Here is a 27,855-nt window from a genome sequence, read left to right as displayed (position 1 = left end):
TAAAATCCATTTCCGGTTTTGGTAGAGAGTTGCTCATGTATAACCTAGAAGCACCAGGCTAGAAGTACAGGCTGTGATATTATCTTCTAAAAATGAAAGGTTTTTTTACAGTTTGGATTTTTTTTAAATTATGTAGCCATTAAAACAAAACCAAATATCATTAGTCATTAAAATGGGACTTGGTAGCTAATGCTTGGCTTGCAAACTTGTTGCAAATGAAGCAAATGTTTATTGTATTTTTATTTTGTTGACTATTCAGGGCCTCTTGGAATCATATGAATTTGCTAAATATATTGTTCTCTATCGTCAGCAGTTTGTGTGACCCATGTAAGCTTATCTGGCGAACTTTCATGTTTTTATTACGGATTGAATTTTCAACATATTTTTTTATCTGACCTTTGTTTTGGACAAAAATATTAAAAAAAAACAAGGAACATAATTCAACTAGTTATGTAGTATTAATAATTTCAACAACTTCTTAAAGTTATTATTTGCCTTCGAAGCACCTTTGCTAGAATTTGCTAGAAGTTTTATTTAAATATGATTGAAAATAAAGCAAACGATTTCAAAAAGGATTGTGTCTAATAAATTCGTTGATATATTTGTATTAGAATAAGATTATTTTGGTGAATCATAATTTTGTTTTCATTTAGCATTAAAAGATATATTACATCGCCGATTTCCAGCATCTGGTCCCGTCTGTCCACTTCACTTACCCGCACTCGCTAAGGACTCTTTGCTTTGGTCAAGAAAGTCATGATGGTTGGCCTGCTCGTAGCGGTTTTCAATGTTGATTTGCTGCAAAAGCGCTGCTTGCGATTCACGTGCGCCCACTAAGAATACACTCTCCTAAAAGCGGATTAATTCAATGTGATTAGACGATTGCTCGAGGTGCTTTAATTTTTTACAAGAATATCTATTGCTTATTCTTAAGACTATACATTATTTAACGTTAGACTAGAATGGAATAGGGATAAACTTTCAGTTTCCAACGAAATTTGGAATCGCATTTTTTTTTTAAAGGAAGAACAATGACTCAATAATATAGACGTCACATATTTCATAACCACAGGACACCTTAACAATCTTGACATTATACTTTTTAACATGCCCTTTTATCCATTTGACATACGTACGCCGGACAGCACAAACATATAAAATTTGACAGTATTGCAATTTTTACAGTTAGTTGAACCACTAGAAATAGAGATTTATATTTCATCCTGCATCTGCAACGACAAGTGGTTGAGAAGACTCAATTGAATTGTATTATTCAGTTTGTAAAAACCACATGATATTCAGGATCAAACCAAAAAATTCACACTTCAACAAAATTTGCTTCAAAATATATAGCTTACAAGAAATACAAAAATTGCAATCAATGTAGTGCATGTTTTGATGTTTGAATGCAAAGCAAATTGGTAGCGAAAACAATTGAGTCTGTGTTGCAAGAGAATGCATTAATGGATATTTATGTAAGCGCAAAATGTAAAAAGATGTCTGAGGAAGAATAATGTCTGAATTTGTGAGGGAATTACATTGACGATATAAATATGTATTGTTTTGCATCTCTATACAAAGAAGGCGTTTATTTTGCGATTTTATTTGCCATGTTTAATTTTTTTAAATGAGGTAGATTGTGGCTTCATTACTATTGTTTGCAATCAACTACTTTCCACATGCAGTCCATGTCACCAAGGCACCGACAAGAATGCTTGCAGGCCACTTTCTTAGCAATACAATATTGCGATTTTTGATTGCTTTTTCCACACAGTGAAAATTGAACTTCCTTGATTGTCGATATGAACCTAATGGAGATAAACCATTTGAATTTTCTTACGTAAATTCACACATAAACGACTTACGTGCAGCAATACTTTGTCGATTGTTCTTTGAGCCAATTTGTCCATGATAAATTTTTGTAACTCTCCCTAATTTGTCCGTCAATTTTGATGGCCAAGATAATTGGTCAAGGCAGATTTCTTTGTTCCAATCGGATTTTAGTATTAGGTCTGTCCCTTTTTCAGATGTGCATGAATGCATTAATCTAACACAATTTAATTGCACTGTGGATCGATAAAGGATGTTTTTCGGCTCTAGCTGAAAGTTGTACTGTAAATGTATAAAATGAACTGTTCTTTATAACAACAATCTGAACCGAAACATTTAACTTTTAAATTGCAACAAAAATAAACCAAAAAAAGTCATTAGTCAATTCTCTTAATCAAAGTTGTGCTTTTCATTGCAACCAGCAGTATTTTGCGTTATAGTTTGTTTTACGTTTGGTGATTTAATGGTGAACCAATGACTATGTTTTAGGCGTATTTTTGAAGTACATCTTACATGTGAATTGTGAAAGCAACGATTAACAGAAACTAAACTGTACCATTATCAATTTAATTGTTGCATTGTTAACACATTTAAAATAGTTTAGAAGTTATTAACAAAGTATAAAGAAGAATCTAAATTCCAAGCAAATAATTTTATATGTAGATATGCAATTGACATTAAACAACTTTATAAAATTTTGGACGAAAGTCTTATCAACTAAAATGATTAAATTTGTGGTAAATCATCAAAATAATACTTTCCAAAAGAGCACAAAATGAGGTGTAAATGTTTAGTACAATAAAAACTCAACAATTTTTATTGATTTTTTTTTTCATAAACATAGTTTAAAGAAAAACACAATTTGGTTAAGTAAATACAGACTTCAAAAATGATCTACGGTTAAAGACACTGTTATACTTTTCATAAAAAGCTTTTCATCGCGACGTCATCGTTTCAAATAACTTCATGCATAGGACACTAGTCTTGAAATGTTAAGCATAATTTTTCAATTTTTATTACAAAATAAAAGCTATAATAAACAGCACTGTTGTTTACATAGATTTTGTTTAGATCACATTAGGCCATTGCTAATTTTAAAAGCTGGGCTTAAAATTTAAAATTTAGTTTTTATTTTATTTTTTGCCAACTTCTAGTCCCCTTACAACGAGCTTTCAAACAAAATGCTTTCGGTCAAGACAGGCCGTGATCCTTGCTTATTTAAAAAAATAATTTAGAAATACATTTTAAATCTGTTTGTACATGTAGAAAGCGTCGTGTACTCAGAAAATAAGGCTTTAACGTTAAGTGTAATAAAATAAGCAATCTAAATTCAAGTTTAAAACCCAATTTGATGATAAAAAGTTCCGTTTTGAAAGTTAAATCTACTCTTTACTCTTCGCTTCTTAGTAGTCTGACGGCAGTAAAGTTATCTGCGAAGATTAAAAAACATCCTTCACAAGTGGCGGAACAAAAGAGAGATTCCATTTTTTTAGTCTTTTTATGACTCCTCTCTCGTCGGCTTTTGTAACTTTCTTTATTTTAGTTGGAATTCCAGATATTATGTTTCTCTCTAGTTCTCCAGATACACAAATATGTATTATGTACACATGTAGATATGAAAAAAAGTAATGATAATAGGTATGTAAGGAGTTGAAGAAAGCCGTAGCATTATTTACAGAAAACATAAATTAAAATTAATAGTAAGACTTATAACATTATGACAAAATCCAAAGACACACATCAAGTCCAAAAAACATATCGAAAGAATTCTACTTACTTTAACCGCCTTGTCCGAGAAAATGTCCATCTTGTCATAAATAATGGCATGAATACCCAGGCTTTTGAGATGTTTGATAGTGTCCTTGCTATTGTTATCATCTCCCCAGCAAAATATTATCAACCCGTTGTCGGTTGCCATGTTCACCTTGAAAAGACAAAATGATCGTTAGTATTCATGCGGCATTTTTAATTGACACAATGCTACCTGAGTTTGATCGCGCAGCAGATCCTCGGTGTGCGCCACAATGCCCAGCAATTCGGTGGCGCAAGCGTTCCGCACGGCCATCTCGATCGAGTTGCAGCGCGGGTCGTGATAGCTCGGATAGCGGCTCGTCACCCCCAACGTCAGGAACATCACCGGGTACAGGTTCTGCTTGAGGCGCAGCATCGTGCAAATGTCCGCATCGAAGCAGGAAAACACGATCCGCCGTGGGCCGGCTTTCTCTAGAACGACTTTCAGAATACAGTCAACGTAAAGGTTCGAGTCAAAGTGTAGATCCGCTTCCATGGTGCCGTTCTTGAGCTTCTGGGACCATTTGATCTCGATGTTGAACCCGCAGTGAGGATCGATCACGTCCAGAGCGTCCGCCAGTTGTGGGAAGGGTTGATGCTCGTCAAGATCCTCGTCGAAAAATTTCGCTTCGCGCGTTCTCCCTTCTACGACATGGTAGACCTGGGCTCGGAAGGGGCAAGTTTTAGGTTAGGATTTGTCTAATGAGAGTGGGTGTTACCTTTAGGTTCTTCAGCTGTTCCAGCGTCAACTCACGCATCGGCAGCTCGAGCATGTCGTTGGCCTCGAGGGTCGTTTTCCGTTTCAGCGATACATAAATATCAAAGTCGTGATAGATAACAGGCACTAAATCTTTGCTCAGCTGAACATCGAACTCAACCATATCAGCGCCGTGGGCAACGGCCTTTTTCAACGAAGCTATTGTGTTCTCCCTAATCACGTTGCCATCGCTGGCCTTGAAGCTCGTGCCGGAGCCACGATGGCCAACGTCCAGCCCGGTCCACCGTTTGTTCCAGTAACGTACGTACGACCGCTCGAGGTTGCACTTTGACGGAAGCAGAGGTGTTACTTTCAGGTACTCGATGCGCATCATTCCCAACGGGCGATGCTTGCTTGCACAGGTCACCGGAAGCTCCAGGATGCCCTCGGACTTTTTCAGAAAGTTTGGCAAGATGTAATGATAGCCCAGGTGGTACGGAGGTTCGTCCTCTTTCGACCGCGAACTGTGCGTGTACAAATCAACCAAATAGGCCACATTTTCCGGCTCGGCCACCGTCACGTTAAACACTAGGAAATCGTCCGGATTGTAGGGACAACCAAACTGCGACTGCTGTTCGAAGACAGAATTTGGATTGCGCAGCGAAGTCACCTCGGTGAAAGCGTACGCCTGATGATCGGTGCCGTTTTCGCGCGTATCGTTCGACAGCGACTCCTCCAACAGCGCCGTTGGACTCTGGGATTCGGCATTGATGCGAAGATTCATCGGGGTTATCTGGAAGGACACGAAAACCCATGAGCCCATGATCTTCACTACAACTCAATTCTACTCCTACCTTCACAAAGAGCAAACGATTTTTGATGCGCTCCTTCACCGCAAACGGATTGTCAAAGAACTTAAACTGTATGATGGTTTCGCTGGTAAGCCACCCCTTATCCAGCTTGACCGCACCGTCAATATCGCCGAGCGTGTCCAGCTTGGAGTCCTGCTCCGCCTTGCTGGCCTCGGCCGGAACGCTGCGCGGCGTCGTGTGCGTTTCGAACCGGCGCACGTGCACATTTTCACTGCTGGGATCGACTGAGCAAATGAGGTAACGATACTGAACGGCAACGTCCTGAGGTAGATCGAGCTCCAGGCTCCAAATGTTGATCTCGCCTGGAAATGAGAGAAGGGAGGGAGGGTCAATTGAAGCCAGGAAGCTGGCACTTTCGAGAGATAAACGATTTGCGCACCCCTCTTCAATTGCTCTCTTTTTGCCTTCCTCACCTCAATGAGGAAAGGCTATAAAATCACTCGAAAAATGAACTTCTTTATTCGACCTACTAGACCCACCTTCACGTATACCTATCGACTCAGATTCAAATTCTGAACAAATGTCTGTGCGTGTGTCTGGATGTGAGTCCGTGCACCCAAAAATATGCACACGATTATCTCCGGACTGACTGAACCGATTTAGACTGTTTTGGTCTCATTCGATCCGTCTTGGCGTCCCACAAGACCCTAGTTAATATTATGAAGTTTAGATAAGTACTTCAAAAGTTATGCTAAAAAAACGGTTTTAGCTAAACTTCGGAAGATTGTAAAAAGGGTGGTTTTTGTAAGAAAACCCGTCATGCTATATATTGTTAGAAAGGTATTTGAAAGACCTTTCCAACGAGCTCAAAAGATTGAAGATCTGACAACCCCATAAAAAGTTATGAGCACTTAAGTGTTATTTATACACTTTTTTGAGGCCGGATCTCAAATATTTTGACGAAAAAGTTGTCCGGATCTATTATGCGACCCATCGTTGGATAGGCAGTAAAAAGACCTTTCCAACGACCCCAAAAGATTGAAGATCTGACAACCCTATCAAAAGTTATAAGTATTTTAGTGTTTTCAATACACTTTTTTTGAGGCCTGATCTCAGATATTTTGATAAAAATAAGTGTTATTTATACGCTGTGTAGTGTATTCACTTTATGAATGTAAGGAAGGCACCAAACACCTAAAGGTGGATTAAGTAAGGTTTTTTTTAGTTGAGGGGTAATTGATGCCCTCTTCGCTATGGGGTGAGCTTTATTAGATCATAGTGCAGTGTTGGCGCGCGACTGGGCGCAATTTGCTTGTTAGATGCTTGCCGCGGTCGTTTAGTCTAGCGGCGTGCCTTCTGGTCAACGCTGTGGCCAACAATGTTATTGTTTGGAACAATTTGCATAATTAACTCTTTTGAATGAAAATATAGCATGAATACATATTTTGCTCTGCATTTTTCAATTTTTTTGCTTCATTTGATTTAAATCACTAAAATTTGCTGCTCAAAAGCGAACACATCGAAACTGGATCCACCAAGTCTGCAAAAAGCTCAATGTCACCAAAAAGACTCACAATCATGCACGTATGACGAATTAGCACGCGTGGTAACCTCAATACTATCGGAAGAGTGCGCGAAACTAATGCTAAGAGTGAACGAAATCTGCGCCTGACTTGCGTCGATTAAAGACTGGGGTTTCCCAAGTTTTGTGGTGTACGTAAAGGTCACCGTGCCGGGCACTTGAAGCTTTTTAAACCTGTTTGCGTGAGGCAGAGGTGGTCAAACTAAAGAAGTGTATTTTGATTTCGAAAATAAAAACGAAGAAAAATATTTTGATTTTAAGCTACACAGTGTAAAAAATCGTATAAATATTACGAATATTTGTGTCAATTTAGTGTTACTAAACATTTGTAAATTAACATCCTTTTATGTGCAATTTCACATATTACACATAAATTGTGGTATTTTTTTTTGAATACGTCGTAACAGCCTTCGCGACCTCCGAAACTAAATGGCAATCCTCGTATGTTTGGCAGGTTAAGCGCCTGTAATTCCACCCAATTTGCTAATTTCACTATTCATACAACTTATTTTGTAAAACTGTTGATAGAAAAATGCTTAGTCTATTGCCTATTGAGCTATTTATCACTCAATTTCAATTGAATTGAACGTCAAAGTGCTGCCGACATTAACTTAAACATATTTGCTACGGCCTAAATATGATTTGAATAAAAACTGGATGATTGAGAAAGATTTGAAAATTGACCACCACTGGCCAATAAGTCCATTCTTTAATAGCGCAATGAGCAAATTCAACTTCCTTGGTGTTTGTGAACAGAATTTCATTAACAAAAACAAGCAGTTTTTTTTATTGATAAGAATGAAATCTACTCTAGAGCAGTGTCTGTGCAGTATTCGTGAAATTATTCAGGACAGTAGTGGGATTGCTCTGGGATTCCTCAGCTTAATCAGTTGCCACAAGAGAAAGCTACCGCCAGCTCTCTCTTGGTTAGTTCGAAGGAGACGGTTCATCAGGCCTGTTCGACGATCGAGATGATTTTTTTGTTTAGTTTAGTAATAGTTTCAATTGGCTTTGCCGTGGGATTAAAAGTGAACGATACTTGTGTCACGCCATGTGATTCGCCGGGCAGATGTGTCCCCGTGAGGAACTGCTCCTACGCGCTCAAAATTGTTCGGAAAGAAAGCCCAACCTATCAAGATTCATTGTTTCTGGAGAAAAGTAGATGTGGAAAAGATAAAGGATTGCCACTGGTGAGTTTTATTCTTGTAACCCAAATACGATGGAATTAATTCTTGTTCTGTTTTTAAGATATGCTGTCCGCACCTGTTGAATCCCGAAGATTGTGGTGCATCCCTAGGGAACCGCATTTTTGGCGGTACTCCAACCAAACTTGAAGAACATCCGTGGGCGGCAGTACTAATGTACGACACCGCAAGGGGTCGAATTATTCCGAAATGTGGTGGATCATTGATTAATGAGCGTTACGTTCTGACGGCAGCCCATTGCATTCGTAATGTTCCAGACCGATGGAAATTGTAATAACTGTAACTGAATACTGGCGATCGCATTCAATCGTTTCATCGAACGTGTTTTATTACAGACATAGCGTACGATTCAGCGTGATCGATGTTATCAGCGAGGTGAATTGTACAACAATAGAAGAGGAGGAAATTTGCCGTCAAGAATTTGGGGTGGAGCAGATCACGGTCCACCCGGATTACGACAAAGATTCGATCAACAAACAGCATGACATTGCCATAGTCAAACTGGCCGAGGATGTTACGTTCGGCAAATATGTTAAACCTATTTGTTTGCCATTCGACGAACTTGTTGCCGAAATGCCAATCGAAGATGAAGAATTCACAGTTACCGGATGGGGTCAAACTGAGAAAGGTACACCGATTTTCAAACAAATTTTGAGCAACGCTTAAATTGTTATGTTTTTCAGAAATTCTCAGCAGGTTTCAGCTGCACGTCGAAATCAACGGCAAATCCAACAAACTGTGCGATAAAGTGTTTGGCGTGGCCAACGTAACGCTGACCGAGAATCATCTGTGCGTGGGGGGAGATGCCGGCAGGGATTCGTGCAAAGGTGATTCCGGGGGACCCCTGCTGAGACTGGTCGCGACCAACTGGTACCAGGTTGGTGTGGTGAGCTTTGGAGCGAAGCGATGCGGCTCGGAAGGCTTTCCCGGAATTTACACAAATGTGGCCAAATATTTGGACTGGATATCCGACGTTGTGAACGAAAACCACTGTCACAAAATGGAGGAGTGATTGTAATTATCATCAACCTAAATTTGCATTGCAAAAAATCAGTCAAGACGCAATTTAAGAAATAAGACAATAATAAAAAAACAACCGAAAGCTCGTGAAGACTTCCATTATTGTCATGATTTTTCCTTTAAAGATATAAATTTTGCGTCGCTTTCAATATTTTGACAAAATTTCTTCAAAAAGTTGTTTAGAATAGTGCCCTACACATGCTGATTCCTTTTGGTAACGATTATTCCATTCCTTGTTAAGTTATGGAAATCGTCATTAATTAATGATTGCCAACTAGGACTTCAATGACTGTGCCACAAAAGTATATAAATTTTGAAGCACAATTGATTTAGATCAAAAATTCCTTCAGTGGCTTCAAGAAGGCAACAACCGGCACATGCTGATTCCTTTTGGTGCTGAAATTCGTAAAATTGAATTTAATACACAATTTTTTATAGTGATGATTAATTTTCTTTGAAAATGATCAAAGTCAATCAGCCTTGCATATCAAAATAATATAGATGAGTATTAATTTTCAATACAAGTGCTGAAAAGATCAACTTTATAGTATTCATTTGAGTGCTGAAATAGTAGTTCGACATATTTACACTATTTTCAAAAATGTTTGTTTTGTTAAGTGACTATTTTTATAAAAGTTATCAAACTACAGTCGACTCTCTGATTGTCAATATCCAAGGGACCGTCGAAGAAGAGAATCAGTTTACAGAACGATGCAGAATGAAGACTCGATTGATTTTTTTTCTTGATACCCAGCTATGGGAGAGAATCATGGCAACGTCCAGCAAACAAAAACAAACTAATGTCAACACCCTTCAAAGCTTCGTTTCGCAAACAAAAATGTCTATGCAAGCCATGAGAAAGTGAAATTATTGACAACCGGAAGAGATTTTTAAAGCAAACAGAATCCAAGGGACCGTCGAGGAAGAGATCCTTCAAGCAAGAGAAAATATCGAGGAATGAGGAGAATTGAAGTATGCAGAATGAAGAGACTGAAGAATTCATCCATAGATGGAGCAATATTGATATCGAGAAGATCGACAGCCAGAGAGTCGACTGTATGTCGGAAAGGTTACTTTAGTCATTTTTTATCACCCTTCGACGTTGTATTAGACGAAATGGCTTGTTTTCTAAGGTGGCCCATTCTGGCCCGGCGGGTTGTCTATTCTGCCCTGCACCCTGGAAGAAAAACACATTTTTTTAAATTGCATCAAAAATAGTTTTAAGCTGAAAATTTTTATCAACCAAGTATACAAAATTGAAGAGAACATCCCAAAGCATAAACCTACTACACTGGATTCATAAATTTGTAAGTTTTTGTAAGGTTTTCGGTTCATTTTACCTAGGCGGACCATTCTGACCCCCCCCCCCCCTCCCCCCGGCCCCTGCTGTTCGGTTCTGTTATTTTTTTGCGAAGAAAAGCAGGCCGTTTGGTCATTCCTCTCCCAGAGATTTCTTTGTTATTCAATTATCTGAAGTGTATTGCGAAGTTTATCTCTTGGTTTTGTAAAAAAATAACCTTTTTACAAAAAAATATTTTCGGACCACAGATCAGGAAAAGGTGTATTTTTTATATTAGAAATTTGTTACATAATATTACGCGCAGAAATATGTTGCAAAAATAGATGGAAAACCTGCCTGACCATAATGTCAGATTTATACTGTCTATTCTGCCGCTCTTTCCATATTCAAACACTTTCAACAGAAAAACCACAGATATATGCACACCTATTTTGTGTTTCTTTGTATAATTGTTCCAGCTGGTCCCCATTTACCTTACCTATTTGTTCCTCTTCATCCTTGTTAGCAGAATAGCAACTATGTTAACAGTAGAAAAAAAATTAGATAGGTAAATTATGCGTAGAAGCCGAAGCCGAAGACTTTTTTTGAAATTCGGCTGGAGGCAAGTTATTACAATTTCCATTTACTTTGGAACTTATTTGCATCAATTTTGACTTACATAACTTCCCAGAAAACAAGGGTTATGACACAATCGTCTTGATTGTGCTTTCCCACTTGCTTATGCATTATTATGATTGATACTGGAGCAACGTCTCAATCGCAGGAATTATTGCACTGGTCAGGATTTCCACTGTGCTGTGTACAAGCATGCATACCGCTCGGGTAGCGCGCTTTATTTTCTCGGCTTCATTTGCCAAAAGAGCATCATTTTCGCGCTGTGATTCGCTCGGACAAGTCACAAGTTCTATGTGAAATGGCAGGAGGTCGCATCCTAATTGTCGTCACACTGCTCCGGTTAGGCGCCTACAGCTTGCGGCTAAACGACCTGTGCTCTACTTTCGATTCGCGGCTAGGTCGCTGTGTGGCAGCAGAAAGTTGCAGTCTGATTGGTCGAATCCAGCAGCTGGCACCTCATCTCAGAAGTTCGGCCGATTCGTTCCTGCTGATGCACAGCGAATGTGGTTCGCAAGGTCATCGCGGGGAAAAATTGGTGAGTTGAAAGGGACACATTTTTGTGAGGCAGTATTGAATAATTGTTCGCTAAATTATTTGCTCTAGTTTTGTTGTCCGATACTCGCAAATGAAGAAAAATGCGGAACAAATACGATTGCTAATAGGATTCACGGTGGCACAGATACTGAATTTGGAGAACATCCGTGGGCGGTACAACTGGTTTATAAGCTCGGTGGCAATCGCTATCAGTCGCCTTGCAGCGGAGTGTTAATAAGCGAGCGTTACGTATTGACTGCAGCTCACTGCGCTGAAAGCGTTCCCAGCAGTTGGAAATTGTAAGCTTTTAGTGCGTGAATAATTCGCGTACAAATAGTACAAACTTTGTCATTTCCAGAGTTCACGTACTAGTGGCAAAATGGGGTCCCGACGAGTGCGTCACAATAGAAGAGGATCGCGTGTGCAGCCGACGGTACGAAATCGAGCAAACAATCGTTCACAGCAGCTTCGACAAAGATTCGATAAGTCTACCGAATGATATCGCCCTGCTGAAGCTGAAAGAAGCAGTCAAGTACGGGAAGTACATCCGACCTGTCTGCTTACCTCTCGAGAGGAGCATACGAAGTCTACCTGTGGACAAGGAAGAGTTCACCGTCGTAGGATGGGGACAAACAGATGATGGTTAGTGGAATCTTCGCGAAGGCAATCTCAACTCAATAGGTAAATAATTCAACTTCATTCTCTTTAACCAGGTACCAAAAGTAAACAGCTGATGCAGGTTGTGTTGACCGGAAAGCCCATCCAAGACTGTCGAAGGGTGTTCAATCCACGAAAACTAAGCATTACCGATATGCAGCTGTGCGTAGGTGGCGAAGAAGGCAAGGATTCCTGTCGGGGTGATTCGGGAGGACCGTTGATGAGACAGGTTCGCGGTGTTTGGTACCTCGCCGGGGTGGTTAGCTTTGGGGAACTTCAGTGCGGTCACAAGGATCATCCCAGTGTGTATACCAACGTGGCTGAGTACGTGGATTGGATTGAAGACTGTGTGGCCGAAAGCCAATAGTATTATATATGTTCCGAAATTTTGTGCATTCGTAAAAATTCTTGGCTTTATTCTGAAAAACATTATAAGCGACAAAAAAATTACAGTCATCCCACATATTCGGAACGGTTTCCAGATCGGCCAATGTTAAAAAATCATAGCAAATCAATAATTGAACATAGAACTCTGCTTTTACCTTCATTTGAAAGCTTTTCTTGAGATCTTTCGAATGCTGTATCGAACATCTGAAAATTTTAACTTTTGTATGAAGTTTTTGAAGAATTACTTTGACCCTTGAAATCCACAAATTCGGAACACTTTTTTCTTACGAATGTAAACAAACTTTGGATCTCTCCAGGAGTACATATTTATTACCAAATCACAAATTGAAACCAATGAAACTCAAGCTTAGTGATGTACTTTTTGTAAAAATATTAGTTAAATTCAGGTGTTCCACAATTGTGGGAGGCACAATAACATCCCACAATTATGAAACAGGCAATTTGGAGGCAGTGTTTTGTTGCTCTGAATAAAATAGCCTCGAAATGCAGTTTTTTGTTCAAAAAGAACTACTTTTACTAGTGAAATAGCAAGATAATGTCCAAATAAAGGTCCTAAAAATAGAAGGGTCGCCAGATAAGATGCATTTGGCATGCTATTGACAAATCATCACAAAAGTGTTCCGAATTTGTGGGTGTTCCGGATATGTGGGATGACTGTGTGCGCGTCGTTTTTTTTTACTCACATTTTACCTCAAGTATCAAAATGTAAATTCTCCCGAACTCGAGGCTTAAAAAAGCTTATAAATCGAAATGCACCTGAAGGCTTTCCATTTTTTTTTTGCTGGTGTAATTTATTTATCTTTTTGGTTTTATATTAAGAGTCATATAATTTAATGAAATAAAATAAATCAAACACAAAAGCGAGTTTTTTCCAAAGTGAAACAGGTCGTATCGCGATGCTCCGATTTGAATGAAATTTTCAGCGTTTGTTTGTCTATTAGAGTGTAACAAAAATGACTTTTTGGCGGGCATTCAGGGGTTTGTTCCGGTGGGCATACTGAGCCTAAATCCCAATTATGAGCTTGATTGGACGTAACAGGAGCTGGCCAGATCCTTGCGCATCTTTTGGTATATATAACATTGAAGTTTGGAGCATCCTGGAGCTCGGTACAGACCTTCAAAGTTTGGCATTTTTTCGAAAAATCGGCCCCGGCAAAAAAGATATGCGTCGCACCTCGCGACGCCCGAGACGCCATTTGATTTTGCTGGGACCGATTTTTCGAAAATATGCCAAACTTTGAAGGTCTGTACCGAGCTCCAGGATGCTCCAAACTTCAATGTTATATATACCAAAAGATGCGCAAGGATCTGGCCTACACGCCAGTGATGTTTTTGGTAAACGCATTCGTGGCCAAAATGCCTCAAAAAGTGACATTTTTGAAAAAAATCTTTTTTTACTGGTTAAATCCCATTTAAAATTGAAGGGCGGAGCGCCAGCTCCTGTTACGTCCAATCAAGCTCATAATTGGGATTTAGGCTCAGTATGCCCACCGGAACAAACCCCTGAATGCCCGCCAAAAAGTCATTTTTGTTACATCCTATTGTCTATACATGGGATGAATTCAGGAAGTGGTTTAAATTGAATTTAGAGGTCCAGGAAACATAAAAAATCTTATCGATACGTTTTCTAGAACAGACCGAGCAAAATCTACAAAAAATGTATAAATTTTATCTTCCGAAAACAATTCGCGGTTTTGGAGCTGTCTGTCTCTGTCTCTGAAGGGTTGTTGCAAAAAGATGGGATAACTCCGTTTTCCATATGGTTGTTTAAGCTACCAAAAAAAAAAAAATCAAATTCGCTCTACGGCATTGCCTTGGAGTTCTCGATTGCGAGATTCCTACTCGAAACTAGGTGTCCGAAGGCTTGATTGTTGAGGCAATTGCAAACCTCTTTTTACACCTACCTATGCTTCCATCTACCCCGGGATTCGATCTGACGACCTTTGGATTGTTAGATTTTCAGTGTATTTTCCCCGCTTTGGCGTCCGTGTCTTCAACACCTAAACTCCCAAGCTCGAGAACAAGGGGGAATTTTTATAAATGCTACTCTTTTTCTCGAGCATGGGAGTTTAGGTGTTAATCTCGGCAAAAACCAAAACAGTGTCCAAAACTATAACTAAAGAGTGCTATAATGAAATTCATAACACTGTTTTTTTTGTAATGAAAAGTTGGTCATTACATCACTTATGACAGCAAAATGGTTTTTGAACGGATTTGCAAAAACAAAATGTCGTGACCCACGCGTTCTACGTGAAGTTAATCAATAAAAAAAATCAGAGCAAATTCTAAAAAATCTAAGAACGAAGTAGATAAAAAACGTTGATATTAGTAGCACTTTTTGCTCTTTCATTCATTTATTTCTGGCAGCTTTACCTTCTTGGTCATTCGCCCTTGCCACTTTTAGAAATAAAAGAATCGATCATTTTTGTAGTTGAAATTGGAGATAACCGGAACGGGATTCGAGTGGTGAGGGTCCAAAAATTGCCCTCAGTTATTTAACGCCCCCCCCCTCCCTCCCCCTCCTCGACCTCGGACAGAGCCGAGGGACAAAAACTTTGGAAAATATATGCATCGGTCTAATTTTCTTTATATTGTCTGTTCTATTTAAAGATAATTGAATTTTTAAACTTCTAATGCTCATTTTCTCCGCATCAAAGAAAACTTCCCTCCCAAAGCACCTTGCCGTCGGAAGTGGGAAGTCGCGCGTTGTTTTAATTTCTTGTTTTTGTTTTAATAAAATGTGCCTTCATTATCATCTGTGCTTTCTGGTCGATCGACGAAGACGACGGAGCAGATGCCGACTCATTCCAGCATCAGTTCACGGACTGATCTTGAAGGGGGCTGACGAACAAGCCGCGCGCGTATCAAAGATGAAGTGGTTGATTTTAAGGTTTTTATTGCAAATGTTAGTTGCGATAGTTTGCGTTACCGGCGTACTGAACGAAACCTGTACCACAACGTCGCTGCAAGTTGGGCGGTGTGTTTTGCCGATCAATTGTGAGTACGCGTTGAAAATTTTGCGATCAACTTACATCTCGGATGAGGAATGGTACTACCTTCACAACAATAAGTGTGGGACGATTCGCGAAGGGAGGATTCCGAAACCACTGGTTTGTGTTGATAGGATGTGTGGTTGTGACAAGGAAGTTAAAAGTCTTGCTGGCTTGTTCTAGATATGCTGTCCAGTGGTTTCCAACGTGCCATCCTGTGGCGTATCGGTGAACAACCGCATATTCGGAGGCGAAGAAACGGCGTTTGGGGAAATCCCATGGGCTGGTTTGATTCGGTACAAAGTGGGCAAAAACCGATTCGCTGCAAAGTGTGGATGTACACTTTTGAACTCGCGTTGGGTGCTGACGGCGGCTCACTGCATAACCAGCGTTCCGAGCAGTTGGAAGCTGTAAAGAATCTTTTTTGTTGCAGTTTTGTTTCTCCAACAAACATTTTAACAAATACATTTTATTGCAGTCATCGTGTCGTATTTAGCGAATGGAATGCGAATAAAAGAGCTCCGTGTAATCCTGAAGTGACTGAAACTAAACAATGTCGAAAGGAGTATTCCATTGAGGAGCACATCATTCATCCCATGTTTGAGAGCGATTCACTTAGCATGCGTCATGATCTCGCCATGATCAAAACGGAAACCGAAGTGGAATTTGATGATTACGTTAAACCCATTTGTCTTCCGTTCAGCAACAGAATACAAGAACTTCCAATTGATGGAGAACTATTCACTGTAACCGGATGGGGGCAAACGGAGCTCGGTATTATTGTTCAGCTGAGTTGTACTTCCATTGAAACTGATTTGATTCATTCGTAGATAATAATTCTGGAATCCAGCGTCACGTAGAAGTGTTTGGTAAAAACAACAGCGTTTGTGATAAGGCTTTCGTTCCGATTGGAATAACTCTCACGGAGGACCAGATCTGCGTCGGCGGAGAACGCGGAAAAGACTCCTGCCGAGGTGACTCCGGTGGCTCGCTGACACGTCAAGATGGACTCATCAACTACATTGTCGGAATAGTGAGCTTGGGGGCGCAAAAATGTGGCACCAAAGATCATCCTGGCGTGTACACCAAGGTGGCAAACTACTTGGACTGGATTGAAGAAGTTATGATCGCGTAGAGTAAATAAAACTATTAAGCCCCACCCAACAAGACTTACCTTCTTCCGGTTGCATCTGGACACAGTGTTCCGACTCCCAGTTTCCGAGTGCGTCACAACTTCCGGTAACAGCAATGGTTTCGTCCTTCAGCAGTCCGTAGGTGACCAGCACACGGAATTTGTAGCGCCGATCGCCGGGTTGTTTCGGCGGTTTTGGCTTTTTGACTGTGCCGCTGCTCGACGCAGCACTGTTGGCCGAGCCATCCTTTTCCTCGAGAAACCACCAGCGTTGCATGTTGGTATCTGTAAGGGGGACGGGACGGGAAAAGTGTGAAACGATTGAAAGGTGCACCTAAGTGGTCTTTTTTTAAAATCATAAACAACTATTGGTAAAAAGTTCATTTTTTTTTCAATTTTAAATTTATACGTTTATCAAAACCGTCATCAGTTTCTGTGAAAACCGAAAATGAAATTTAATTATAAAGTTGTTAAATTTATTAACCACAGAAATTTTAAAGGTCTTTTTGGAGTCCCAAGCTATTCCCCAAAGTTTTGGAACGATTGGTTTAGTGCCCACATAGTACAAATCAATTTGCATGGAAAACCCCTATATTCAGATTTTAATAGTTACAAAATCATGCTTCAAGCTATACGAAAATCGTACTCTTATTTATGTTGCTGAAGATCTCATGGCCGGGTCCGCTCGTGTAGTGGTCAGCGTGGTAGCCTCTCACCCCAGTAAGGCCTGGGTTCAATCCCAGACGGACCCGGTGGCCTTTTTCGAGCCGAGATTTGCCTGATCACGCCTTCTATCGGATGGGGAAGTAAAACGTCGGTCCATTTGCCTAAAAGAGGTTTTGGGTGACTTACCACACATAACTTTCGGACACCTAGAAATGAGCAGAAAGTTGCAACAGAGACCACAAAAGACCCGGGGTCGTTAAAGTGGATTGCTTTGCTTTTTTATAAAGATCTGTGTACTATTGGGCACAGCAACTTTTCAGTTCATTTTGGGGTCATGAACAACCCCCCAAAGTTTGGCAACGCTTGGTTTAAAGCGATTAAATTTTTTGTGGAAACTTGCATGTGAGAACCCATTTTTTTGGATTTTGAAAGTTTAAAAAAATCACTTTTCACGCTATATTAAAAACGGACTCATATTCGGATGCTCTGGAATGTGCTTTACTCTACAACATTCCCCAAGAGAGTATGTTACTAACCTAAACAAAGATACAACAGCGTATTCTGAAACGTTATTTTCTTCTAAATTACTCTAGTGACGAAAGACCACATTTCGGTTAAAGTAAACGAAGTAAATTTCTATTCATATATTTCGTTGTTAACATTTCTTGTACCTTCATCCTGGCCGAATCGGGGAACATGGAGCGAATTAGGACAGCTGTTTAACCTTGTTACTGCACAATATTAGGAAATTTTCGATTGGTTTCGGATAGAACAGACACAGAAAAACAAAAATAGTGCATCAATGCTTAAAAATTCAACTATGTTTGGCTGATATAAGTAATTAATCAGATGAATTCTTCGAATCATGCCAAGTGTTTTCGAAAAAATATTTTTAACCGCCATTTTCAAAATGTTAGGGGTAACTTGATCCCCTTTTCAACATTTTGAAGAAATCTTAAGCAAAATGTTTCTTATTCATCCAAACATTTAATTTTCTATTAGTTACAGATATTTCACATAAAACCTGTACGTTTGTTTTCAAAATATAACAAGTTTAGTATGTAAAATATTTAAAGCTTAAAATATTCGTTTTGAGACTAAAATTGAGCATGTTTACAAAAGCTGGTATTTTTTTACAAAACTTTTGATAAATGGTTCAAACTGCAGTCAGTTATGTACAACCACTCAATGTACGAAAACTCAGCCCAATTAATTAATCTTGAGGCTGATTTTAGTGACTGTAAAAATGTTGGTATCAAGTCTCCCTAAACGCACTTTTTTAAACAATTGATTGTAGGGGCAGGGGGGGGGCAGAATGGGCCACCCTTGGTTTTGGGCTTTAGAATGGATTTAGACCAACCGTAAGCCAAGCATCCTACAAAAGACGTCAAATAACATCTCCATACCGAAAACGACGTTTGGATTCATTGTACTTTTCGAATTATGAGAAAAAATGTAAATTTATTGACAAAACCACGCAAATGTTGTTTATTTCGGGTTGTTAAATAAGCTTTCTCAAAATTAAGATTGTTTGAAAAAGTTTGCTCAATATTTATAATGTCAAATCATTTAGAGGCTTGGTGGTGGAAGTGTTGAATTAAAATCCACTTGGGGGCAGAATGGACCACTCTTTTTCTGCCTTATAAAAACAATCAAAAATTACAAAATTTGAGCTAAATGGATTATTTCACTCCTATTAGCTTCACAAATCACGTTTAATGCAACATTAGTTGATTTTTTATTTGTTTTGATGATCATTTGCAAAAATAGCGTCCTATTACAACATATTAACACTATTTTCAAAAATGTTTGTTTTGGTATTTAAGAGGCAGTATTTGTAGATTCTGCTCGGTTTGTTCTAGAGGTCGTATCGAGGTGCTCCGATTTGGATGAAACTTTCAGGGTTTGTTTGTCTATACATGAGATGAACTCATGTCAAATATGAGCCCTCTACAACAAAGGGAAGTGGGTTAAAACGGGCATCGAAGTTTGAGGTCCAAAACACATGAAAAATATTAAAATTGTTCGCACTTCCGTTAAACTTCATCAATTCCAACTCTCTTAGATGCATTCGAATGGTATTTTGAAGCCCTTCAAAATGTGCTATAGACATCCAGGATTGGTTCGACTTTTTCCAATAGCTTTTGCAAATTGGATTTTTTTAAAACCTTAATAACTTTTGGCAACAGCCTCCAACACCCATAGGTCAAAAGTTAGGGAATTTCATGGACTATAAGCCTACGGTATTAACTTTTTGGCCAATCGCAGTTTTTCTCATAGTTTTACGCTTTTTCTAGAACAAACATTTAACAACGTTAGTTTTTGCCCTGTAGGCCTCCATAGCGGCACTTTTTGGTCTCAATTTTGACATATGGGCCATTCCAGCTGAAGCGGAACAGCATTTGAAAATTACCCTCTCCGATCCTGCTCAAATTTTACAGGGCTGTTGATACTATCGAAACATGCAAGAATCCCGAATTTCATCCAAATCGGACCACCCCCTCCATTTTTGTACCCTCCCAAAAAATCGACTTTTCGCCGATTTTTGAGCAAAACCCCTATCTTCAAACGGCGATAACTCAGGAACCACAAATCCTAGAAGGTTGGTCTTAGACTCAATTTTGACGGAAATTGGACGTAGAATCCATTTCTGAGATCAAAATTTTGAATAATTTATTTTTTCTACCTGTATTGCGCAATTGAAAACTTTAAACGGCCGTATCTCAAAACACCCCATCTTATTTTTTTTATTTGACCTCACGATCGTGTTTCCCGGCCAATTTTACATAAGAATCACTTATCGACAGAAAGGAATATGTTTCGTTCCAGAGATATCGAATTTTAAAGTTTTGAGAATTTGAGATTACCTACATTAGCTTCATTCGCCGCATCTGCTAGAAGCACTCATGAGCGCTGTTCAATAACTGCTACCTGATCATTTATTGGAATAAGATTTCATCCCAAATAATCAATAGCAAATTGGGGCAAGATTAACTGTATAACACTGTAGGCATCTGGCGTTAAATCGCAAATGTTTATCCGCTTAAAAAAATGAGATGAATTTCTGTGCTAACCCACAGGATAGAGCAATAACGAAACACAGTACAGGGCAGAATTGGATTCCGATGCAGCGAGCAGAAAAATGCAATTGATCTTGTAAGTAACACTGAACAATAAATACACGATACATTATTGAGTAAAAAATATGAATTAAAATGAATAAAATTTGTTGATACGTTGTATTCTCTTGAAGATCGATCACAAGGAGTAGGAAAAGTATTTCTGGAAGGTATAAAACTGAAAAATGTAAGAAAATCACAAAGTTCAGCTAGTTCCCAAAATTTATTAGCGATGATTTAGACACCGTCCGAACAATAATGTTTTTTTTTTCTTCTATCATTTCGGATTCTTGGAAAACAATACGGCTGCTAAATGTACCTTGACCAAAACTGCCCACCATTGAAAAAACGGCTAATATCCACTTTTGGCAAAAACGAGATATTAGCACCAGGTGGTAGAGGACGTTCCAACGCATCTTCTGGAACTTGAATTTTACTGAAATAGTGCCTAGACTTGGCTGCCGATGCGAAAAACCAAACGGCTAAAATGCCACTCTTATGGGAAATTACCTTGACGGAGATTTTGTGTCAAACACTAAAACGCGTTTTTCTCGGAATACTTGATTTGGCATAATAGCCGAATTTTCAATTATGGGCAGAAAATCATCCATTAATTAAATGGAGCAACAATATAAAAATCGATTTAATATGATCCATCTTTTGAACCATAAAGCAGATTTTGGGGTTTTTGCTGAATGGCACTATTTTGCTACCGCTCATGACAAAGGCCCTAGTCATGGCCTCGGGGGTACTCTAAAACGGTTAGCAACTCGTAAAAAACGGTACATACAAAATAACCCAATAAATATTCCTTGAACAAAAAAATGATTGATTAAGGTAAGATATTAGCTATTTGAAAATCGCGTGAAATTATAAAAATAAAAAATAAATTAATCATATTCAACAACACCAGGTAGTAATTATTGAATAGCGTTCCTGAGTGCTTCGAGTATATGCGACGAATGAAGCTAATGTAGGTAATCTCAAATTCTCAAAACTTTAAAATTCGATATCTCTGGAACGAAACATATTCCTTTCTGTCGATAAGTGATTCTTATGTAAAATTGGCCGGGGAACACGATCGTGAGGTCAAATTAAAAAAAAATAAGATGGGGTGTTTTGAGATACGGCCGTTTAAAGTTTTCAATTGCGCAATACAGGTAGAAAAAATAAATTATTCAAAATTTTGATCTCGGAAATGGATTCTACGTCCAATTTCCTTCAAAATTGAGTCTAAGACCAACCTTCTAAGATTTGTGGTTCCTGAGTTATCGCCGTTTGAAGATAGGGGTTTTGCTCAAAAATCGGCGAAAAGTCGATTTTTTGGGAGGGTACAAAAATGGAGGGGGTGGTCCGATTTGGATGAAATTCGGGATTCTTGCATGTTTCGATAGTATCAACAGCACTGCCAAATTTGAGGAGGATCGGAGAGGGTAATTTTCAAATTTGCACATTTTCGTGTATAACAACTGAGGTTGCTGAGCTGTGCTTCCAGTAGGGGTAGAGCCAGATACCGATGGGACTCTCCTTCAAAACCCAGGATCGGCATGACGCTCGAAGTTACGCTAGGCCAAGAAAACATTCGCGATCGACTAAGGAAAAACTACCTTTATTTCACGCAGTTCGTCGACAGTTTATTGGGCACACTTCCTAACTCCTCGCTAGCACGTCTCCCTTCCCACTTCCTTACTTCCTAGATCCTACCTCACACGATCCTTCTTCCTACTTCCTTGTGCACCGATGATCTGCTGCGGGGCTCCGATCTGCACTGCGGTCGTCGTTGTTCCGTCCGGATGACCGTTGAGCTCCTCCTGCAGTACGCCAACGGGGGTGGCTTCTCGGTCGTCGGATGGACCCTCCGACTTCTGCTGCTGCTTCTCGGACCTATCGCCAGCCGTCCGTGTCCTACCTGAGCGTGTAACGGTGCTGCAGGCTTCGACGAGGCAGCGCCTTCGTCGGGATTGTCCGGGTTTGGGACACGGAGGTTACGTGGCGGCTTGGCGACGCACCGACCAACGGGTTAACGGTTGGTGGTTTCGGGGTTGGTCTGCCGGGCCGGATATGGCAAGGCCAGGGCAGAAACCAATGGGGTTTCACGGGGAAAACTTGGGGTAAAACCCGAGAGGTCCTAGGGCAGAGGGATTTGAAGATGGCGTTAGCGCGATGGCGGTCGGGATCAAGGTTCACTAGGGGGGTTGTTGTGGGGGATATCATCCTACCTGGGATGTCCAAATCTCGAGCAGCTCCTGCTCTTCGCTGTCCGCGGAACGTAGCACGGTTCCGGGCACTTCCTGACACGGTCAGGTTCACTGCGGCCGCTGGTCCAACTCCGGGACACTGGCCTTCGGTTTCGGCTGCGCTTGACGACAGCCTCCTTCGTCGTTCAACACCGGACTTAATGATGGCGCAATCCTGGCCACTTCGTCCTGAACCCCCCCTGATCCGAGACCCGCCAACTTTCCTCTCTTTTCGCCCTCTTTCGCCACCCCCTGCTGATCTCTCGTGCGATGTTTTCCACGACGACATCTGGTGGTGGCTAGCGGCAACAACGCACTGCGTGGGACTGGTCGTTCTGGGAGACGTCCAGGTAGCTTTCCGTCGACAACCACGAACATCTCTTGGCACTACATTTACACAAATACGCGACGAGTCACACCGATATCGAACACTACAGACACACTGGTTACACGTGCACAGTTGAGATGGGTCATATTCGGAATCCTCAGAATTTTTTTTTGTTTTTTGCCCCTCAAACTTCAATGCCCGTTTTAACCCTTTGTCGTAGAGGGCTCATATTTGACATGAGTTCATCTCATGTACACTCAACCCCCGGTGGTTGGTCACTTTTTCGTTTGACACTTTTTTAGTTTGTACCCCGTTGGTTGGTCAAAGTCAACCTAAAATGTGACGAACTGTCACTTTTTACACGGCGCTCACGCACACTATCAAAACATACGTTTGGTAGTGTGCGTAAACTCCGTGTAAAAGGGGTGTCAAACTAAAAAGTGACCCCGTTTGTTTGACAACAGTTGGTGTCAAACCATCGGGGTTTCAGTGTATAGACAAACAAACCCTGAAATTTTCATCCAAATCGGAGCACCTCGATACGACCTGTTTCACATCGGTGAAAAACTCGCTCTTAACTATTTTTATAAAAGTGGTCTAACTTCATGGAAACTATGTTAGAAAGGTCCCTAAAGTCATATTTTATCTCCCTTCAACGTTGTATTAGACGAAATGGCTTGTTTTTTAAGGTGACCCAATCTGCCCGCACCCTGGAAAAGAAGTCCAAAAAACTTTTTTTTTAAAGTGGCTCAAAAAAAGTTTTAAGCTTAAAAAAAATTATCAACCAAGTATACAACACTGAAGCGAATATCCCATTTTACTTAGGTGGGCCATTGTGCCCCCCCCTGCCCCTAAAATATTATAACATTAAATTTAACGTCAAATGCGTATGGGTTTTGGAGTTGATAAGTTTATCAAACAATTCATGTATAAAAAATATTTTTTTTGAATAACTTTTGAGTGTTTTCTATAAATATAACAAGAAACAAAAGATCTCTTGGAGGTTTTTTGCAACACTTTTAAGAAAAATGAGTGTAACTCATTCTGAACATTTATTATTTTTTTTCTCTGTTTTCTACAATGAGTTTTAGTAAATTTCGCATAAATTTCTAGATCAAAGCTAATTGCTTTACCCACATGCTGACGAGATACAGGCTTGGACAAGTGTCCCCGGGGATCAAGTCTCCCAATCTTCCCCTACACGGTAGGGTGTTCCCTTGGTCGTTTGTTGTGATTGGAGGATTGTTTGCTTCTCTTCTGATGGTTCGGCTGAGGGGGCATGCTTATTAATTTCTCGTCACTCCATACCTTTAGTGACGGGAGTAGGGGGTTCTATATGAAGTGTCCCGGTGTGCAATAATGCAACCGATGCCTCTCCACGTGGTCGCCGTCTGATATGTGGCGTCGTGGTTTTCACAAAGCCGTCATAGCATACTAAGGAAATGCGATGCTTTTGAAGGATGAATTGTTGATTCTGGAGACACCGAACGTCGATTTAATGCGCACCTCGGGGACAGAATGGACACGCCTTATTCCTTCTGGAGTGTGTTCATTGGACCATCCCCTACAAACCTGTCTTTATTCCGAGTGAATCCATGTTGTCCCCAGACCTGTAGGAGCGATTGAAGGAAAAGCACAAAAATCCCATAGTAATTTACATGTAAACTTCAAACCGCTAGGGACAGCCCAATTCAAAACCAAATGGGCTGATATTTGGCATGAGAGTTCCTTTGGGTATTATAATATGGTTGTATGGGAAAAAATAAAGTTGTCCAAATTTAGTGAGCACAGCAACTTTTCAGTTCCTTTTGGGGTCCTAAACAACTCCCCAAAGTTTGGGAACGATTGGTTTAGTCCTCACTTTGCGCAAAGCGATTCAATTTTGTATGGGAATTAGAAACATTTTTTTTTGGATTTTGGTATTTCAAAAATCCAGGTATCACGTTATATCAAAACCGGATTCATATTCTGATATCTCTACAACTTTTTCTAAGAGAGTATGGTGCTAACTTGCTTCTATTAAAAGATACAGCGTCCTCAAAACTCGTCCTAAACGTGTTTTTGCTCGAAAATCACGTTTTAGACGAGTTTTGAGGACGCTGTATCTGCTTTCAGGAGCAAGTTAGCACCATACTCTCTTGGGGAAAGTTGTAGGGCACATTCTAGAGCATCCGAATGTGAGTCTGGTTTTGATATTGCGTGAAACGTGGATTTTTTAAATAATAGAGTTCAAAAAAAATATTTTTCTCCCATAAAAATTTATATGGAAAATTTTATCGTTTTGCGCAAAGTGAGGACTGAACCAATCGCTCTCAAACTTTAGGGAGTTGTTTGGGACCCGAAAATGAACTGAAAAATTGCTGTGCTGGAAAATCGATTTGGTTATTACACCCTAATGGGTATCCTCTACAAGGGGAACCTCGGTTTGCCGTAATATGAGAACTTTTTTGTTTGGTTGAAACATCCTTAGGCTGGTACAAATATTTTTAAAAGTTTTTGTCACCCCCCCCTTCAAAATTGGCCCGAAAAATCAGGGGGCAAAAAAAAATGTTTACAATAAACTTCAACATTTCAATGAAAATTCAAGTGCAACCAGCTGAAATCAAATTAAAATACATTCTCCTGCGTTTAAAATCATTTTTAGCATGTTTGGATTTATTAAAAAATCTTAGGATTTTTTGAAAATTTTCGATGCAAAATCTTTTTTTTCGATACAATTTTTGTTTTTGTGAGATCTTAGATTTTTTGAAAACTAATGATTGCAAAACAACTGAACTAGTGTAAAATGCATTTTAAAACACTTTTTTCATTTAAATGTGAAGATTATGGCTTGTTATTAAAATTTTTATATTTTTTTATTTTTTTGCCCCCCCCCCCCCTTGACCTCGGCCAGGGCCGAGGGACAAAAACTTTTTTTAATATTTGCATCGGCCTTATACATACATGCATACATACAAAATCAAAAAAATCAAACCATCCACTTTCACGACCCCCGGGTCTTTTGTGGTCATTATTGCAAGTTTCTGCTCGAACCTAGGAGTCCAAAGGCTTGAATGGGGAGAGCACCCAAACTTATTTTTACTCCAAGGAACCTTCCACTCCAGGGTTCGAACTGACGACCTTTGGATTGCGAGTCCAACCGCCGCCAGCGATTCTAGCGCAGCAGGCTTTGGTGTGTTTTTTGTACTTCCTACGCTTGGAATGACTTAACGGCCTAACAACATCTAAGGCCGGGACCGCCGTATTACTTCCCCATCCGATGGAAGGTTGGAGCAGATGGGAATCGAACCCATGATCTTCCACTTACTAAGTGGACAGCTTAACCATTCGGCCCAGCCTGCTGCCATGTATTCCAGTTAGCCAACATTATTCAACTGCCCACTGAGAAGTTATCATGGAAAAAGATTCGTTTAATAAAAAATACTTTAACTATGCCTGATATGCCTTACAGCTGTAAGAAAAGTTACTTAGACAATATATTATCATCATCATTAGTAGGCTGTCTAATCAATCAGAGATAAATACAACAATAAATGCTTAAAGCTAAGGACTTATACAGTATTGCCACAGATAACAACGACCATTCGTCTCGCCCGATAAACACTGATTCGATGGACACAGCAACGCCCAAACGAGTTGCAATAAAGTTCGTTGATTGTTTGAATCGTTTCATTCCCTGTTACATAAATGAGCGCTTTTCCGTCAACGAGGCAGCATAGTTTTTTGGCAGACCTCGTGTCAACAATCACGCTGGCTTAACAATTTCAGTGTACGATCGCGTTTCGCGCTATCGCTGCTGTATCCTGCATTCGTAAACAATCCCGCGTGTCACATGATACACTTTGATGATTGGAGGAATGTCTACGCTGCTGCTGGCTCGAGCTAGCCAAATTGAACTGGTTTAAGCTGTGTCACTATTTTATTCACGAGCCTCTTAGTCAACAGATTTTGAGGGGGTATTCTTTCGGGATCGACCTATCAAGCAAATATTGAATACATTGTTGCCGTTTGAAAATGTGGCCTATAACTAATTCGATTAATTTCGTGGGTTGTAAATAACCACACAAACCATCAATTGATAAGAGTTTATAAACCTTGGGTTTGATAATAGGGACAATGAACGGTTCATGTTGAATATTCTTTTAGCTCAAACAAGAGATTTTGAACTGACATAAACATGTCTTTGCATTGCAATGTAATCCGGGTGATCGACTTAAGTGAATCAATACTGGGTTTATACTCATACAAGGTCAGCAGACATTGTGGTGAGACTTATTTATCAAACCACAGCTCGACAAAGGTTTAGTGCCATGTTTGTTGTGCTCCGCAAAGGGATGCATTTTATAATAAGAACGTGTTTTTATCTTCTGATGCTAATTTAAAAACGCAATCCAAAACGAGGAACAAAAAACTTACCTTGAAAAAATGTTCTTCAAATTTTAAATATAGCACCAGCTGCAACCAATTTCAAGTTCAAACCAGTTCAAAATAGCAGGCGATGGACAAAATGGGACGATGCTGTTTCCTCACTTACGTCACAGCAGTAATAACACAATTTTCACATCAAACTCGTACCAACACACAATAGTAAAACATTCCACTTCTTTTCTCGAGCAAAATTGTACAAAACAATTAACACCCGCCTTAACATTGAGGTCACACAATTATTGCTTTAGCGTTTTTCCTGCTAGCCCCAAGAATAATCTTCGTGATCAGCACATCAGCACAACGTCCCAATTTGTTTCTTCCCGAAAGCAGTCAAGTTGGTTGCTTGGACTTTTCAGGTATCTGTATCTGTTCCTCCGATTGATTTGGTCGCTAACTGATGTACACACAGCCGACAAGGCGCAGAAGTTGGGAAGGAGGGACCAAAACACATCTGCTGACCTGCAGACTACTATTACAACTGCGAACTCAATGTGCGCTGTGCTG

The 27,855-nt window shown here is 39.9% G+C and overlaps 4 protein-coding genes across 7 annotated transcripts; 3 read left to right on the top strand and 1 right to left on the bottom strand.

The window, feature by feature from the left end:
• Positions 1-155: 155 nt before the first annotated feature.
• LOC120414647 (glycerophosphocholine phosphodiesterase GPCPD1) lies at positions 156-27,748 on the bottom strand. Of its 4 annotated transcripts, XM_039575894.2 has the most exons (8): positions 27,340-27,748; positions 16,616-16,858; positions 5,173-5,492; positions 4,341-5,111; positions 3,815-4,282; positions 3,608-3,754; positions 1,866-2,112; positions 1,287-1,808 (listed from the first exon to the last, which is right to left on the bottom strand). In XM_039575894.2, the coding sequence occupies exons 2-8, from the start codon at positions 16,848-16,850 to the stop codon at positions 1,669-1,671; spliced, it is 2,328 nt and encodes a 775-aa protein (XP_039431828.1). In that variant the 5' UTR covers positions 16,851-16,858; positions 27,340-27,748; the 3' UTR covers positions 1,287-1,668. The 4 variants fall into 4 exon arrangements, with proteins under 4 accessions (XP_039431830.1, XP_039431831.1, XP_039431828.1 ...); XM_039575896.2 differs by lacking the exons at positions 1,287-1,808; positions 1,866-2,112 and adding an exon at positions 156-849; XM_039575897.2 differs by lacking the exons at positions 1,287-1,808; positions 1,866-2,112 and adding an exon at positions 856-1,229.
• LOC120414650 (CLIP domain-containing serine protease B15-like) lies at positions 7,434-9,013 on the top strand. The gene is made up of 4 exons (XM_039575899.2): positions 7,434-7,902; positions 7,961-8,187; positions 8,253-8,545; positions 8,601-9,013. The coding sequence occupies exons 1-4, from the start codon at positions 7,684-7,686 to the stop codon at positions 8,927-8,929; spliced, it is 1,068 nt and encodes a 355-aa protein (XP_039431833.1). The 5' UTR covers positions 7,434-7,683; the 3' UTR covers positions 8,930-9,013.
• Positions 10,382-13,394, top strand: LOC120414651 (CLIP domain-containing serine protease B15-like). Its single transcript, XM_039575901.2, has 4 exons — positions 10,382-11,387; positions 11,456-11,685; positions 11,745-12,028; positions 12,100-13,394. The coding sequence occupies exons 1-4, from the start codon at positions 11,151-11,153 to the stop codon at positions 12,408-12,410; spliced, it is 1,062 nt and encodes a 353-aa protein (XP_039431835.1). The 5' UTR covers positions 10,382-11,150; the 3' UTR covers positions 12,411-13,394.
• Positions 15,231-16,600, top strand: LOC120414649 (CLIP domain-containing serine protease B15-like). The gene is made up of 4 exons (XM_039575898.2): positions 15,231-15,561; positions 15,625-15,851; positions 15,920-16,215; positions 16,272-16,600. The coding sequence occupies exons 1-4, from the start codon at positions 15,322-15,324 to the stop codon at positions 16,574-16,576; spliced, it is 1,068 nt and encodes a 355-aa protein (XP_039431832.2). The 5' UTR covers positions 15,231-15,321; the 3' UTR covers positions 16,577-16,600.
• Positions 27,749-27,855: the final 107 nt, after the last annotated feature.

Source organism: Culex pipiens, chromosome 2 (genome assembly GCF_016801865.2).
Source record: "Culex pipiens pallens isolate TS chromosome 2, TS_CPP_V2, whole genome shotgun sequence".
Classification (NCBI taxonomy): domain Eukaryota; kingdom Metazoa; phylum Arthropoda; class Insecta; order Diptera; family Culicidae; genus Culex; species Culex pipiens.
The sequence above is the reverse complement of the archived record's forward strand: the minus strand, read 5'-3'. Positions and strand labels throughout refer to the sequence as shown.

Excerpts from the sequence above, each read along its gene's own strand:
- LOC120414650 (XM_039575899.2), top strand. The coding sequence starts at position 7,684 with ATGATTTTTTTGTTTAGTTTAGTAATAGTTTCAATTGGCTTTGCCGTG. Across the intron at positions 7,903-7,960 it reads AAGATAAAGGATTGCCACTG|ATATGCTGTCCGCACCTGTT; the intron begins GTGAGTTTTATT and ends TCTGTTTTTAAG. Across the intron at positions 8,188-8,252 it reads GTTCCAGACCGATGGAAATT|ACATAGCGTACGATTCAGCG; the intron begins GTAATAACTGTA and ends GTTTTATTACAG.
- LOC120414651 (XM_039575901.2), top strand. The coding sequence starts at position 11,151 with ATGGCAGGAGGTCGCATCCTAATTGTCGTCACACTGCTCCGGTTAGGC. Across the intron at positions 11,686-11,744 it reads GTTCCCAGCAGTTGGAAATT|AGTTCACGTACTAGTGGCAA; the intron begins GTAAGCTTTTAG and ends TGTCATTTCCAG. Across the intron at positions 12,029-12,099 it reads ATGGGGACAAACAGATGATG|GTACCAAAAGTAAACAGCTG; the intron begins GTTAGTGGAATC and ends CTCTTTAACCAG.
- LOC120414649 (XM_039575898.2), top strand. The coding sequence starts at position 15,322 with ATGAAGTGGTTGATTTTAAGGTTTTTATTGCAAATGTTAGTTGCGATA. Across the intron at positions 15,562-15,624 it reads GGAGGATTCCGAAACCACTG|ATATGCTGTCCAGTGGTTTC; the intron begins GTTTGTGTTGAT and ends GGCTTGTTCTAG. Across the intron at positions 15,852-15,919 it reads GTTCCGAGCAGTTGGAAGCT|TCATCGTGTCGTATTTAGCG; the intron begins GTAAAGAATCTT and ends ATTTTATTGCAG.
- LOC120414647 (XM_039575894.2), bottom strand. The coding sequence starts at position 16,850 with ATGCAACGCTGGTGGTTTCTCGAGGAAAAGGATGGCTCGGCCAACAGT. Across the intron at positions 5,112-5,172 it reads ATCGTTTGCTCTTTGTGAAG|ATAACCCCGATGAATCTTCG; the intron begins GTAGGAGTAGAA and ends GTGTCCTTCCAG. Across the intron at positions 2,113-3,607 it reads TCTCGGACAAGGCGGTTAAA|TACAACTTTCAGCTAGAGCC; the intron begins GTAAGTAGAATT and ends ATACATTTACAG.